Here is a 13754-nt window from a genome sequence, read left to right as displayed (position 1 = left end):
GTTGAGTGACTTTGAGATGTAACAAAACAGACATATCTAAAAAAAAAATATACAGTTTTATTGAAAAGAATAATTAGCAAAGAATAATTACAAAGCCTCAGCTCATTTTTTTCAAAATGGCACTTATCTGCTTTTGCAAATGAACTCTTATACACATACACAAGAATAAATGGAATAACAGCAAACCCACCATGAACTGTTTAAAGAATGAAATTAAAAAACTATATAACATCCCTAAAGGTGTTAGCTATCAGAGGAAAACCGGTCTATAAAAGAGTTGTATGAAACAATGTCACAGTCTCTTGCTCTTTGAGTTTACAGCTTGAAGCAATATGTTTGAAATGTCAACCCCTCTAATTATTATTTTATTTTATTTTATTCTACCTGTTTGATATGTTGTAAGCTTGTACTGTTTTAAATGCAAGCAAATGTTTTTTTTTCCTCAAATGAGTTCTTTGGAAATCGAAGTGAATTTAATTTCAAATTGAAATGTATGACATTGTGAATTGAAATAAAGCTTTGGAGAAAAAAAAGAAGAAAAAAAGGAGATTTTACTTTGTTTTGGAGGAATGTTCGGGCTCCCTGACCTGAAAAAAAAAAACAAGGAAAAAGCCAACATAACTTTTAAAATTAAAATTAAAATAAAATAATAAGGTTATCCTTATTATTTTAATGGCGAAATTTCATATTCACAAATGTAAGTTCATTAAAAAAAACAACCTTCCTTTACTGCTCTTAGCGGCGAGCTCAAGCAATGTCTCCATTAAATTCTCAAGCAACCAGAAAGCGATTAAGACTTTCAATATATGTGAAAACTTGAACATTTTTTTGTAAACTTATAAATTCCCCCCTGGCGTATAATATAATATAATATAATATAATATAATATAATATAGATGTGCTTTATAAATTGCATTTTACTATGAAAAACTGTTTTTTGTCATGTGAAATAAAGTTTTGAATAAAAAAGAAAGAAAAAAAGGAATCACGTGATGACGCAGCAGTCACGTGATGACGCAGCAGTCACATGACGTCTGGTCCGACGCAGCAGCAGCAGCAGCAGCAGCAGAACCAGGACTTTAACGGTGTTTTCCTCCAGAGAAACGGCTCTACAGGACCAGGACCAGGACCAGGACCAGGACCAGGACCAGGACCAGGACCAGGACCAGGACCAGGACCAGGACTCAGGTAGTCACCATGGAAACCACACCGCGTCTGCACACACACACACACACACACACACACACACACACACACACACACACACACACACACACACACAGAGCAGCTAAACCTTCCTGATGTTTCTTCACCTGGACGGTCCAGATGTTTAGTAGTAGACCGTCTGGGACCAAACTGCCACAGGTTCACAACAAGACATCACGCTTCGGAGGGTAAACTCACTTTACCCACACATGAACAGCAGGGTAATGTATAGGGTTACCATGGTGATATGGAACATATTATCCAAGAACAGAACAAACCCAGATGTAAAGATGTATAGAGAGAACATGTATCAGTCAAACAGCTTCTATCAGAGTCTCTCTATCTGAAGCTGTTTGGTCCAGTCAGTCAGTGTTGGTCTGAGTTACTAAATGTCTTCAGTGTGCTGTGTGTTGGGTAGCTACTGTTTCTGTGAGTTCATGTCATTATACGAAGAGTTCATTTGCAAAAGCAGATAACTACCAAAGTTGAGTGACTTTGAGATGTAACAAAACAGACATATCCCAAAAAAATACAGTTTTATTGAAAAGAATAATTACAAAGCCTCAGCTCATTTCTTTTCAAAATGGCACTTATCTGCTTTTGCAAATGAGCTCTTGTTGAACATGTGATTATGTCACTACTGTGGTTAACAGCAGCTGCTCTGTGGAGATGAATCAGGTCCAGTGATATGTACTGTATGTGTTGGTTGTATTGTCAGTCTGGGTCCACAGAACCACAACTCATGGAGGTAGAGGCGCCAGAAGAGGAAGGACCAACACACACTGAAGGTAGCTGTGTGTGTGTGTGTGTGTGTGTGTGTGTGTGTGTGTGTGTGTGTGTGTGTGTGTGTGTGTGTGTGTGTGTGTGTGTGTGTGTGTGTGTGTGTGTGTTTGTGTTTGTGTGTGTGTGTGTGTGTGTGTTGTTTCAGTATTGTGTTGTGTTTTTGCTCACAGCTTTAAACCGTTTAACGAGTTCTTTCAGTATCTCGATCGTTGTTGTGTTTTGGTTTCAGTTTGTGTTTGAGTCTATAGTCCAGGTAAAACAGCGTTTTCCGACAGACTAATAGTAACAGAATGTTTTTCACCACACATCATTTCTATGAGGTGTCTAGAACAACATACTAAAAGTCCTAAGAAATCCTAGTTGGAGAAATATGTTTAATTCTCATTGATCCAACATTGATTTACTGTATAAAGTCTATGGTGCTGACAACAATACACCCAATGGGGCTGTTGTTTTCCTTTACTCCTACCACAATGAAACTTTACACAATGAAAGTATCTATGAAATGTAACATTTATTGTATTACAAGTTTCTTTGAAAATTAATTTGAGTATGCAAATGAGCCTTACACTAATAGAATATGCCCAAAATAGGCTACACCCAAATAGGGTTATTTTCTCCCTTTACTCCACCACAATGAAACTTTACACAATGAAAGTAGACATGAAATGTAACATTTCTTTGAGTTTGTATCATTATATTTAGGAGTTTTACCATCAGAAAATGTCTCCTCTAATGACAAATATTTGTTTCAGATTCTAAGAGCCGCTTCTAGAAAAGCTATAACAAGGAAGTGGCTAAAACTAGAAAAACCTACAGTGGACGAGTGGTTTGACATCATTTATAACATTTTTAAAATGGAAAGAATTACTTTTGCTATGAGGCTAAAACCGGGTCTGTTTTTGAAAAGATGGGAAAGAAGGATTAGATATGTCATCGTTTGTCTAGTACCAGGTCTAATATCATTTCCTTTCCTCATCTATGTTTTTCTGTGTCAACCCATATGCATCAGTATTTTTATTTTTATTTTTTCCTCTAGTATAACAGATGTGCACCGCAGCATTCTTGTTCTAAGCCTATAAGGAGTTACGTTCTAAATGTTTGTATTTTGTTATTTTCATCTTTTGTGTGATTGAGGGAGAACCAATCATCATCCATGTCTGTATTGTCAATGCAATCGTGGATGTGTTACTGAGCTATTCAGATGTCATTTACAGATGAATGGATGAGATTGGTGAAGTGATATGTAAATGAACATGTGAACCATGAAAATCACAATAAAAAAAGAAAAGTAACATTTCTGTATTTCAAGTTTGTAGTGATTCTGTGGGAAGACAAAGTTGGTTCTTCTGTGTGTTTTCCAGATGTGCCGTCGGTCCAGCAGGACGAGGACTCGGTCCAGGACTCGGTCCAGCAGGACTCTTTAGAGCCGTTAGAGCCGTTAGAGCCGTTAGAGGTGGTAGCGGTGGACCATCAGGCCGTAGACAGACTCTCTGAGGGTTTCCTGTCCCACTACCTTCCAGACCTGCACAGCTCCAAACGAGCTCTTCAGGAGCTCACGTGAGTTTCTACCTGTTGTTTCTGTGGTGAAGATTAATGTGGGAGCCAAAGTGTGTTTTGTTTTGTGTGCTTCTACATGTTTTGTTTGTTTATATCGCAAAGTTCATATGAGTGTAAATAAATAATTGATTCGTTTGGATAAATAGTTGATTAAAATAGGCAAAAGATTAGTACAATTCATGTGATTTAATTCATGATAAGGTAAAAAGGATTTGTTGTAACCTTTGTTACTGTCGCTTTAAGAAGACAGAGGCAGTTGAGGCTTGGTGAGGACTGAGCCACACAGTTTTCTTACTGTAGTGCCTTTTCTGATGAGAAAACCTAGATTTTGGATTACTCCTGTAATAAGATACTTTTGGAAAACAAGGAATAAATACATTCTTTCTAATCTTTTTACATCAGAGACCTGTGGACATTTTTTTCCATGCAGTAAAGGTGCACGAGTCAAGTTAACCTGGCTAAAAGCTTCAACTCCCAGATGAAATCAGCTCTGGTGACTTTATTAAAACACGGAGGTAGATCTGTAGATCTGTAGATCTGTAGATCTGTAGATCTGTTCTGCAGTGGGACGACTTCACCGTTTAAAAGTGACAACATGAAAGACACTTAGACAACAACAACACAGGACAAAGACAAAGACAGAAACCAGCTCAGTGATCGTGGTTCAGAATCAGAAAATACATCAAGCTCCATAAGAACTGCTGTGTAATTAATATAACTGTAAAACATGCGCGTGAGTTAAAAACAGAATAGATAAAAATGAAATAAGTTAAAGCTAGGCCTCAGTAAAAGGAGTAAAAAGTGCAACTACAACAAAAGACATTGACAGCTGTGACAGAAGGTCTGATGGAGAACCTTACAGAAACAGGAGAGAGGCAGCAGCAACTCGTGTCCTTCTCTCACCTTCTCGGCGCTACAACACACAGACAGACACACACACAGACCGGTTTGGACAACGTCTTCAACGGCCACTGAGGAAGACGTTGTCCAAACCGCTCTGTCTGTCTGTCTGTCTGTGTGTTTTAGCGCCGACGCAGTTTGCAATGAAAAAACCTCTGAGAAGGTCACGAGTGCTGCTGCCTTCCTTCTGTTTCTGTCAGTGCAACTTCTGGCTGTGCACCTCTTCAGTTTGTTCCTGAAAGTGTTTTTTGGAGAGTACGTGGCGTGTTTTTCTTTGTTTTGAACTGATGGAGAACCTTCACATGCTCTTCACCATTATAAAACGTAAAGGTTACATCCTGCGATCTGATTGGTTGTTAACCGTGGTATAATGAGCATATACCACGGCTACTATTCTAAAGCCTTATCACAGCGTAGGCTATCACTCCGCCTCAGCCACGTATGACTGGTATGAATGGAAGTAGTTGTCATGTATCCATGACAACGGACTGTTGCAGTCTGTAGCCAAAGACAGTCGATGTTTTTACGATGTTAAAAATGTAGTAAAGTAGTGTAATTGACATGTTGAAGGTGAACTTTGACCTCCAGAGGGTTAACAATGGTAGAGGGGACTGAGCAGTGACAGAGCTACTTGGAGCTAACGGAGAAAACTACATGAAATTGATTGCGTATCCCTCTTTCATATTGTCATTATTGGTAACCGTTTTATCAAAGCAATATATCACTCCAGTCCGTGGTATATGCTCATTCTACCACTCTAAGGGGGAACAACGCCCCTTAGAGTGGTAGAATGAGCACAGACCACTGTTAGCTTAGCATTAGCCTTTAGCCCCTTAGAGTGGTAGAATGAGCATAGACCACTGTTAGCTTAGCATTAGCCTTTAGCCCCTTAGAGTGGTAGAATGAGCAGAGACCACGGCCTGGAGGGATATATAGCTTAATTACAGTGAGAAGGAAAACTGTAGCTGTGTCTCAATTCAGGGGCTGCAGCCTTCGGAGGACCCAGCCTACGCGGTCTCCGGAGGCAACGGCTTCGGAGGCTCCTCCGTCGGCTGCATCAACGGTCGGTAAATGGGACGGTCTAGCCTTCAGAGCATTTCCTGATCCGAACGTAAACAACGGCCGAACGTAAACAACGGCCGGACGTTAAACATTTAAAAGTGCCGCTTGTAACGGCTCTACCGCTCCTCCTCCTCCTCCTCCTTTTTTTTTTTTTTTCAAGAAGTAGAATCAATACAAGGGCAGTTATCATTAATATACTAATAAACAAACCATTGAACAGCAGCCAGGGGGGGGGGCTTCAGGCTATTAAGTGAATAGAGAATAAAGAGCACAAGTAATGTGTTTTCATAGCTTTCTTATTAAAAGTTGTCACACACACCTCCGCTCCTCACCTGTGCAGCCAGAGCAGAGCAGAGCAGAGCTCAGCTCAGCAGCGGGCGACCACACCTCCGAGCCGGCCGCAGAGCCGGGTTACCGTGGCTACAGCACAGAGCTGCTACCGTTCGATAGCTAGCGGCTAGGTTGCTAATAACAACAACGGTGCAGCAAAGCATCTTGGGATACGGGAGGCCGCGAAGGATAGTAGCGATGCATCCTCCGAATGCAGGGCAAAGGAGGACGCATTTGGAGGAGCCTTCGAATTTGGACGAATTGGGACAAGACAGCCTTCACACAGCGCTGTGACGTAATCGGCCTTCAAATCCACCCTCCGAAGGATGCAGACCCTGAATTGGGACACAGCTTGTGTGAACCCTTAGGAGTTTCCTACGTAGTTTCCTGCATTAATAGCTTTGCTTTCCACTGCAGACCTGAAGTTTGTTGCTCCACAAATGTAACTAACTTCTCTCTCTTCTCTTCTCTTCTCTTCTCTTTTCTTCTCTTCTCTTCTCTTCTCTTCTCTTCTCTTCTTTCTCTTCTCTTCTCTCTCTTCTCTTCTCTTCTCTCTTTTTGCTTCTCTTCTCTTCTCTTCTCTCTCTTCTCTTCTCTTCTCTTCTCTTCTCTCTCTTCTCTTCTCTTCTCTCTCTTCTCTTCTCTCTCTTCTCTTCTCTTCTCTCTCTTCTCTTCTCTTCTCTTCTCTTCTCTTCTCTCTCTTCTCTTCTCTCTCTTCTCTTCTCTTCTCTCTCTTCTCTTCTCTTCTCTTCTCTTCTCTCTCTTCTCTCTCTTCTCTTCTCTTCTCTCTCTTCTCTTCTCTTCTCTCTCTTCTCTTCTCTTCTCTTCTCTTCTCTTCTCTTCTCTTCCCTCTCTCTTCCCTCTCTCAGACAGAACCAGCTGGTGCTGTTGGACACGCTGGACCAGGAGGTCACTAAGTTCAGAGACTGCAACGCCCTGATGGACCTCAACTCTCTGGTACGTTCTGACACACGGACCGACACACGGACCGACACACGGACCGACACACGGACCGACACACCGACACACCGACACATGGACCGACACACCGACACACGGACCGACACACGGACCGACACACGGACCGACACACCGACACACGGACCGACACACCGACACACGGACCGACACACGGACCGACACACCGACACACGGACCGACACACCGACACATGGACCGACACACGGACCGACACACGGACCGACACACGGACCGACACACGGACCGACACACGGACCGACACACGGACCGACACACCGACACACGGACCGACACACCGACACACGGACCGACACACCGACACACCGACACATGGACCGACACACGGACCGACACACGGACCGACACACCGACACACGGACCGACACACGGACCGACACACCGACACATGGACCGACACACGGACCGACACACCGACACATGGACCGACACACGGACCGACACACCGACACACGGACCGACACACCGACACACCGACACATGGACCGACACACGGACCGACACACCGACACACGGACCGACACACGGACCGACACACGGACCGACACACGGACCGACACACCGACACATGGACCGACACACCGACACACCGACACATGGACCGACACACGGACCGACACACGGACCGACACACGGACCGACACACGGACCGACACACCGACACATGGACCGACACACGGACCGACACACCGACACATGGACCGACACACGGACCGACACACGGACCGACACACGGACCGACACACGGACCGACACACCGACACACGGACCGACACACCGACACACGGACCGACACACCGACACACGGACCGACACACCGACACACGGACCGACACACCGACACACGGACCGACACACCGACACACGGACCGACACACCGACACACGGACCGACACACCGACACACGGACCGACACACCGACACACGGACCGACACACCGACACATGGACCGACACACGGACCGACACACCGACACACGGACCGACACACCGACACACGGACCGACACACCGACACACCGACACATGGACCGACACACCGACACACGGACCGACACACGGACCGACACACCGACACATGGACCGACACACGGACCGACACACCGACACATGGACCGACACACGGACCGACACACCGACACACGGACCGACACACCGACACACCGACACATGGACCGACACACGGACCGACACACCGACACACGGACCGACACACGGACCGACACACGGACCGACACACGGACCGACACACCGACACATGGACCGACACACCGACACACCGACACATGGACCGACACACGGACCGACACACGGACCGACACACGGACCGACACACGGACCGACACACCGACACATGGACCGACACACGGACCGACACACCGACACATGGACCGACACACGGACCGACACACGGACCGACACACGGACCGACACACGGACCGACACACCGACACACGGACCGACACACGGACCGACACACGGACCGACAAACCGACACATGGACCGACACACGGACCGACACACGGACCGACACATGGACCGACACACGGACCGACACACGGACCGACACATGGACCGACACACGGACCGACACACGGACCGACACACCGACACACGGACCGACACACCGACACATGGACCGACACACGGACCGACACACGGACCGACACACGGACCGACACACGGACCGACACACGGACCGACACACGGACCGACACACCGACACACGGACCGACACACGGACCGACACACGGACCGACACACCGACACACGGACCGACACACCGACACACGGACCGACACACGGACCGACACACCGACACACGGACCGACACACGGACCGACACACGGACCGACACACCGACACACGGACCGACACACGGACCGACACACGGACCGACAAACCGACACATGGACCGACACACGGACCGACACACGGACCGACACACGGACCGACACATGGACCGACACATGGACCGACACACGGACCGACACACGGACCGACACATGGACCGACACACGGACCGACACACGGACCGACACACCGACACACGGACCGACACACGGACCGACACACCGACACACGGACCGACACACGGACCGACACACCGACACACGGACCGACACACCGACACACGGACCGACACACCGACACACGGACCGACACACGGACCGACACACCGACACACCGACACACCGACACACGGACCGACACACCGACACACGGACCGACACACGGACCGACACACGGACCGACACACGGACCGACACACGGACCGACACACGGACCGACACACCGACACACGGACCGACACACCGACACACGGACCGACACACGGACCGACACACCGACACACCGACACACCGACACACCGACACACGGACCGACACACGGACCGACACACCGACACACGGACCGACACACCGACACACGGACCGACACACCGACACACCGACACACCGACACACGGACCGACACACCGACACACCGACACACCGACACATGGACCGACACACGGACCGACACACGGACCGACACACGGACCGACACACGGACCGACACACCGACACATGGACCGACACACGGACCGACACACGGACCGACACACCGACACACGGACCGACACACGGACCGACACACGGACCGACACACCGACACACGGACCGACACACGGACCGACACACGGACCGACACACCGACACATGGACCGACACACGGACCGACACATGGACCGACACACGGACCGACACACGGACCGACACACCGACACATGGACCGACACACGGACCGACACACGGACACACGGACCGACACACCGACACATGGACCGACACACGGACACATGGACCGACACACGGACACATGGACCGACACACGGACACATGGACCGACACACGGACCGACACACGGACCGACACACCGACACACGGACCGACACACGGACCGACACACGGACCGACCGCGCAGATGTCACGGACATCGTTAAACTTCTCACACTGTTGAAAAAACAAACTAGCGTTGTGTTGCGTGATGGCAGATACACAACCAGGTTTTTATTTAGTTAGAGAGGGAGAAGGAGCGAGGGGGGGGGGGCAGACAGGCAGTTGATCTACATTAAAAACTTTACTGCATAGTTACACATAGTTACACATAGTTACACATAGTTACACATATTCCCCTTTCCCACTGGTCATAAAACCCGTTTAAACCCGCTAACAATCAGCTTTTGGTGGCAGTGGGAAAGGCACAGAGCCGCGTCGACGCGGGTCAAACGACTCGGCAAGCGACGCGGGTTAAAATCGCCTTTAATCGGCTCGGCTCTGCTCGGCTTGCAGTGGGAACGCCAGACCCGCGTCAACCCGCTAATTTACGTGATGACACTGAACGTTACGTGACGCTACGTCATCGCGCCGGTCGCGTCTCTTATCACCAAAACAAAGCTCTGCTCCGCTCTGCTCTCATCCAAGACTGGGATCAAAACATCAGAGAACACTGACCAGAAACGATAGAAAAAAAGAAAAGAAAAGAAGCGACAGTCTGTTTAACTGACGTGTTGTGTTGTCATGGCGACAGTCTGTTTAACTGACGTGTTGTGTTGTCATGGCGACAGTCTGTTTAACTGACATGTTGTTGTGCCGCGGACGTCGAGGTCGACCCGCGTTTAAAAACCCCGCGTCGACCCGCTAATTTTAGTGGGAAAACGGCTTTAGAGACATAGTTACACATAGTCCAGATGTTTCTCCAGCTGTCTGTGCAGCTGAACGTCCCGTGTGTCAGACTGAACCAGATGTTAGTGCAGATGTTAGTCCAGATGTTAGTCCAGATGTTTCGTCCCGTGTGTCAGACTGAACCAGATGTTAGTGCAGATGTTTCGTCCCGTGTGTCAGACAGCAGCGTCGGTTTCTAACGCAGCTCCTTGTCGTTTTCTCCAGTTCACAGAGGCCAAAGTTTACCACAACAAGCTGGTCAACGTCAGGAAGGAGATGATCATGCTCCACGAGAAGACCACCAAACTAAAGGTACTATACGCTTTATTCTTTAGTCTTTAGTCTTTATTCTTTATTCTTTATTCTTTAGTCTTTATTCTTTATTCTTTAGTCTTTATTCTTTAGTCTTTATTGAGGATCCCCATCAGCCGACGCACTAACACCAGACTAGTCTCCTGGGTCCTTTTCACAAAGTTCAACATAAAACAACTATACACACATCCAGTTACAATAAAAAGAAAGGGAAGAAAAAGGAAATAAAAAGAAAGTTCTCAAAATGATAACATGAAAGATTAACTCTTAAGTCTGAAAGGTGACTTTACATGTTTCTTAAATGCTTTTTTACTTGGCATAGTCCTAATATTTAAATGAAGAGTATTCCATAATGAAATGCCTCTATATGCAACAGTGCTTTTCATTGAACTAGTTCTTGGTGGTGGTAATGGAAGTAGACCTTGAGTTGAAGCTCTGGTACTGTGGTGGTGAACATCAGCTTTATAACCAATCTGATTAGAAAGAGCTGGAGGATACTTTTTATGTCCGACACACGGACCGACACACCGACACATGGACCGACACATGGACCGACACACCGACACATGGACCGACACACGGACCGACACACCGACACACCGACACACGGACCGACACACGGACCGACACACGGACCGACACACCGACACATGGACCGACACATGGACCGACACACCGACACACGGACCGACACACTGACACACGGACCGACACACGGACCGACACACCGACACATGGACCGACACACGGACCGACACACGAACATCAGCTTTATAACCAATCTGATTAGAAAGAGCTGGAGGATACTTTTTATGAATAATGTTATGAATAAATAACAATAAACTGCTGGATAACCTATGAATAACCTTCAGCCATCCCAGACAAGAATGCATCCGGTCAACACTAGATCTATAAGAACCATCTAGAGTCTAGTGAGTCTAGCTGCCCTGTTCTGAGCTGTTTGTAGTGTTGTAAACTCAGACTTGGCTGCAGATCGAAGCTCAAATAACTGAACAATAATCCAGATGACACAACACCAGTGCTTGTACCACCTGTCTGTGAGTTGCAGGTGTTAAATACGTAGCACATTTCCTAACAGCAGCGATGCTTCTACACATCTTAGCGACAGTTTGATTGATATGTTCAGACCACGAGAGTGTGTTACTAAGGGTAACGCCCAAAAGTCTTGATTGATTGTCCTGAAATCTGTAAATTCAGTGTAGGATTTTTTTTGCTAGACGATGTCGTGGACCAAAGACAATACTTTTAGTTTTTAAGATATTTAAAACCAGTCTATTACTTATCTATCTATTACCAGTCAAGTTCTCCTGTTGTAGATGCAGAATAATATAATGTGGTGTCATCAGCATACAACACCAAACTGGATTTTTGAGTCACAAGAGGGAGATCATTTGTAAAAAAAATAGAAAATAGAAGTGGTCCCAAACAGCTTAAACCTTTGCTGTTCGATAGCGTACCGTTTAAATATACACGTTGAGGTCTGTCAGATAAATAACTCTCAAACCATGAGACCGAAAGAACTGTTTTTGAGAAATTTTTACTACTTTTTTCTAGAATTGTTTGAGAAATTTTACCACTTTTTTTCCCCAAAATTCACGCCATTGGCCCTAATTTGAACGTCGTACATTGACTAAAAATGTAACATTCTTCAGTCTCGGAACAAATACTTGTGTATTTCTGGCATTTACTTCAAAGTTTTGTCCAATGGAGGTCCGTGGTCTAATTTGTGTCAATTTAGGGTCTTTGATGTAAAAACCTTTGAGAACCGCTGCTGTAGAGAATGACGGTTGTGGATGTGGATGGATGAGGGAGTTTGACTGAGCCGATGTTTCTGTGTTCTGTGCAGAAACGAGCTCTGAAGCTGCAGCAGCAGAAGCAGAAGGAGGCGCTGGAGAAGGAGCAGCAGAGGGAGAAGGAGCTGGAGAGGGAACGGCAGCTCATCGCCAAACCCGCTAAACGCTCATAGAGCTACGGAGCTACGCAGCTACGGAGCTACGAAGTTACGCAGCTACGGAGCTACGCGGCTACGGAGCTACGGCAGCTACGGAGCTACGGCAGCTACGGAGCTACGGCAGCTACGGGGCTATGGAGCTACGGGGCTACGGCAGCTACGGAGCTACGGCAGCTACGGAGCTACGGGGCTACGGCAGCTACGGGGCTACGGAGCTACGGCAGCTACGAAGCTACGGAGCTACGAAGCTACGGAGCTACGGCAGCTACGGGGCTATGGAGCTACGGGGCTACGGAGCTACGGCAGCTACAGGGCTACGGAGCTACGGCAGCTACGGAGCTACGCAGCTACGGCAGCTACGAAGCTACGGAGCTACGGGGCTACGGCAGCTACGAAGCTACGGAGCTACGGAGCTACGGGGCTACGGCAGCTACGAAGCTACGGAGCTACGGAGCTACGGGGCTACGGCAGCTACGGAGCTACGGAGCTACGGGGCTACGGAGCTACGCAGCTACGGAGCTACGGGGCTACGGCAGCTACGGAGCTACGCAGCTACGGAGCTACGGCAGCTACGAAGCTACGGAGCTACGGGGCTACGGGGCTACGGCAGCTACGGAGCTACGGAGCTACGGGGCTACGGGGCTACGGCAGCTACGAAGCTACGGAGCTACGGAGCTACGGGGCTACGGCAGCTACGGAGCTACGGAGCTACGGGGCTACGGGGCTACGGAGCTACGCAGCTACGGAGCTACGGGGCTACGGCAGCTACGCAGCTACGGAGCTACGGGGCTACGGAGCTACGGAGCTACGCAGCTACGCAGCTACGGCGCTACGGAGCTACGGCAGCTACGGAGCGGCGCCTCACATATCACACCACTGCTGACCATTCTCCAAAGCAACACAGTGTTTATGTTGGTTTGTTCTT

General features: G+C 48.1%; 2 protein-coding genes across 3 annotated transcripts in view; both read left to right on the top strand.

Moving 5' to 3' along the window:
- dtwd1 (DTW domain containing 1) overlaps positions 1–13754 on the top strand; it is a 376654-nt gene that overhangs the window by 139330 nt on the left and 223570 nt on the right. The window lies entirely within an intron of this gene.
- Positions 1052–12982, top strand: bloc1s6 (biogenesis of lysosomal organelles complex-1, subunit 6, pallidin). 2 transcript variants are annotated; one of them, XM_083969308.1, is made up of 7 exons: positions 1052–1188; positions 1925–1994; positions 3354–3549; positions 6711–6798; positions 10771–10857; positions 12725–12877; positions 12928–12982. In XM_083969308.1, exons 2-6 carry the CDS (start codon positions 1949–1951, stop codon positions 12842–12844), a joined length of 537 nt encoding a protein of 178 aa, XP_083825434.1. In that variant the 5' UTR covers positions 1052–1188; positions 1925–1948; the 3' UTR covers positions 12845–12877; positions 12928–12982. The 2 variants fall into 2 exon arrangements, with proteins under 2 accessions (XP_083825434.1, XP_083825433.1); XM_083969307.1 differs by lacking the exon at positions 12928–12982 and having other exon boundaries at positions 12725–12892.

This window comes from Trachurus trachurus (assembly GCF_905171665.1).
Source record: "Trachurus trachurus genome assembly, chromosome: 3".
NCBI classification, from domain to species: domain Eukaryota; kingdom Metazoa; phylum Chordata; class Actinopteri; order Carangiformes; family Carangidae; genus Trachurus; species Trachurus trachurus.
This window is presented reverse-complemented; position numbering and strand designations above follow the sequence as displayed.

Coding starts and splice junctions, on each gene's coding strand:
- bloc1s6 (XM_083969308.1), top strand. CDS start 1,949: ATGGAGGTAGAGGCGCCAGAAGAGGAAGGACCAACACACACTGAAG. Junction 3,550..6,710: donor CGAGCTCTTCAGGAGCTCAC/GTGAGTTTCTAC, acceptor TCCCTCTCTCAG/ACAGAACCAGCTGGTGCTGT. Junction 6,799..10,770: donor TGATGGACCTCAACTCTCTG/GTACGTTCTGAC, acceptor CGTTTTCTCCAG/TTCACAGAGGCCAAAGTTTA.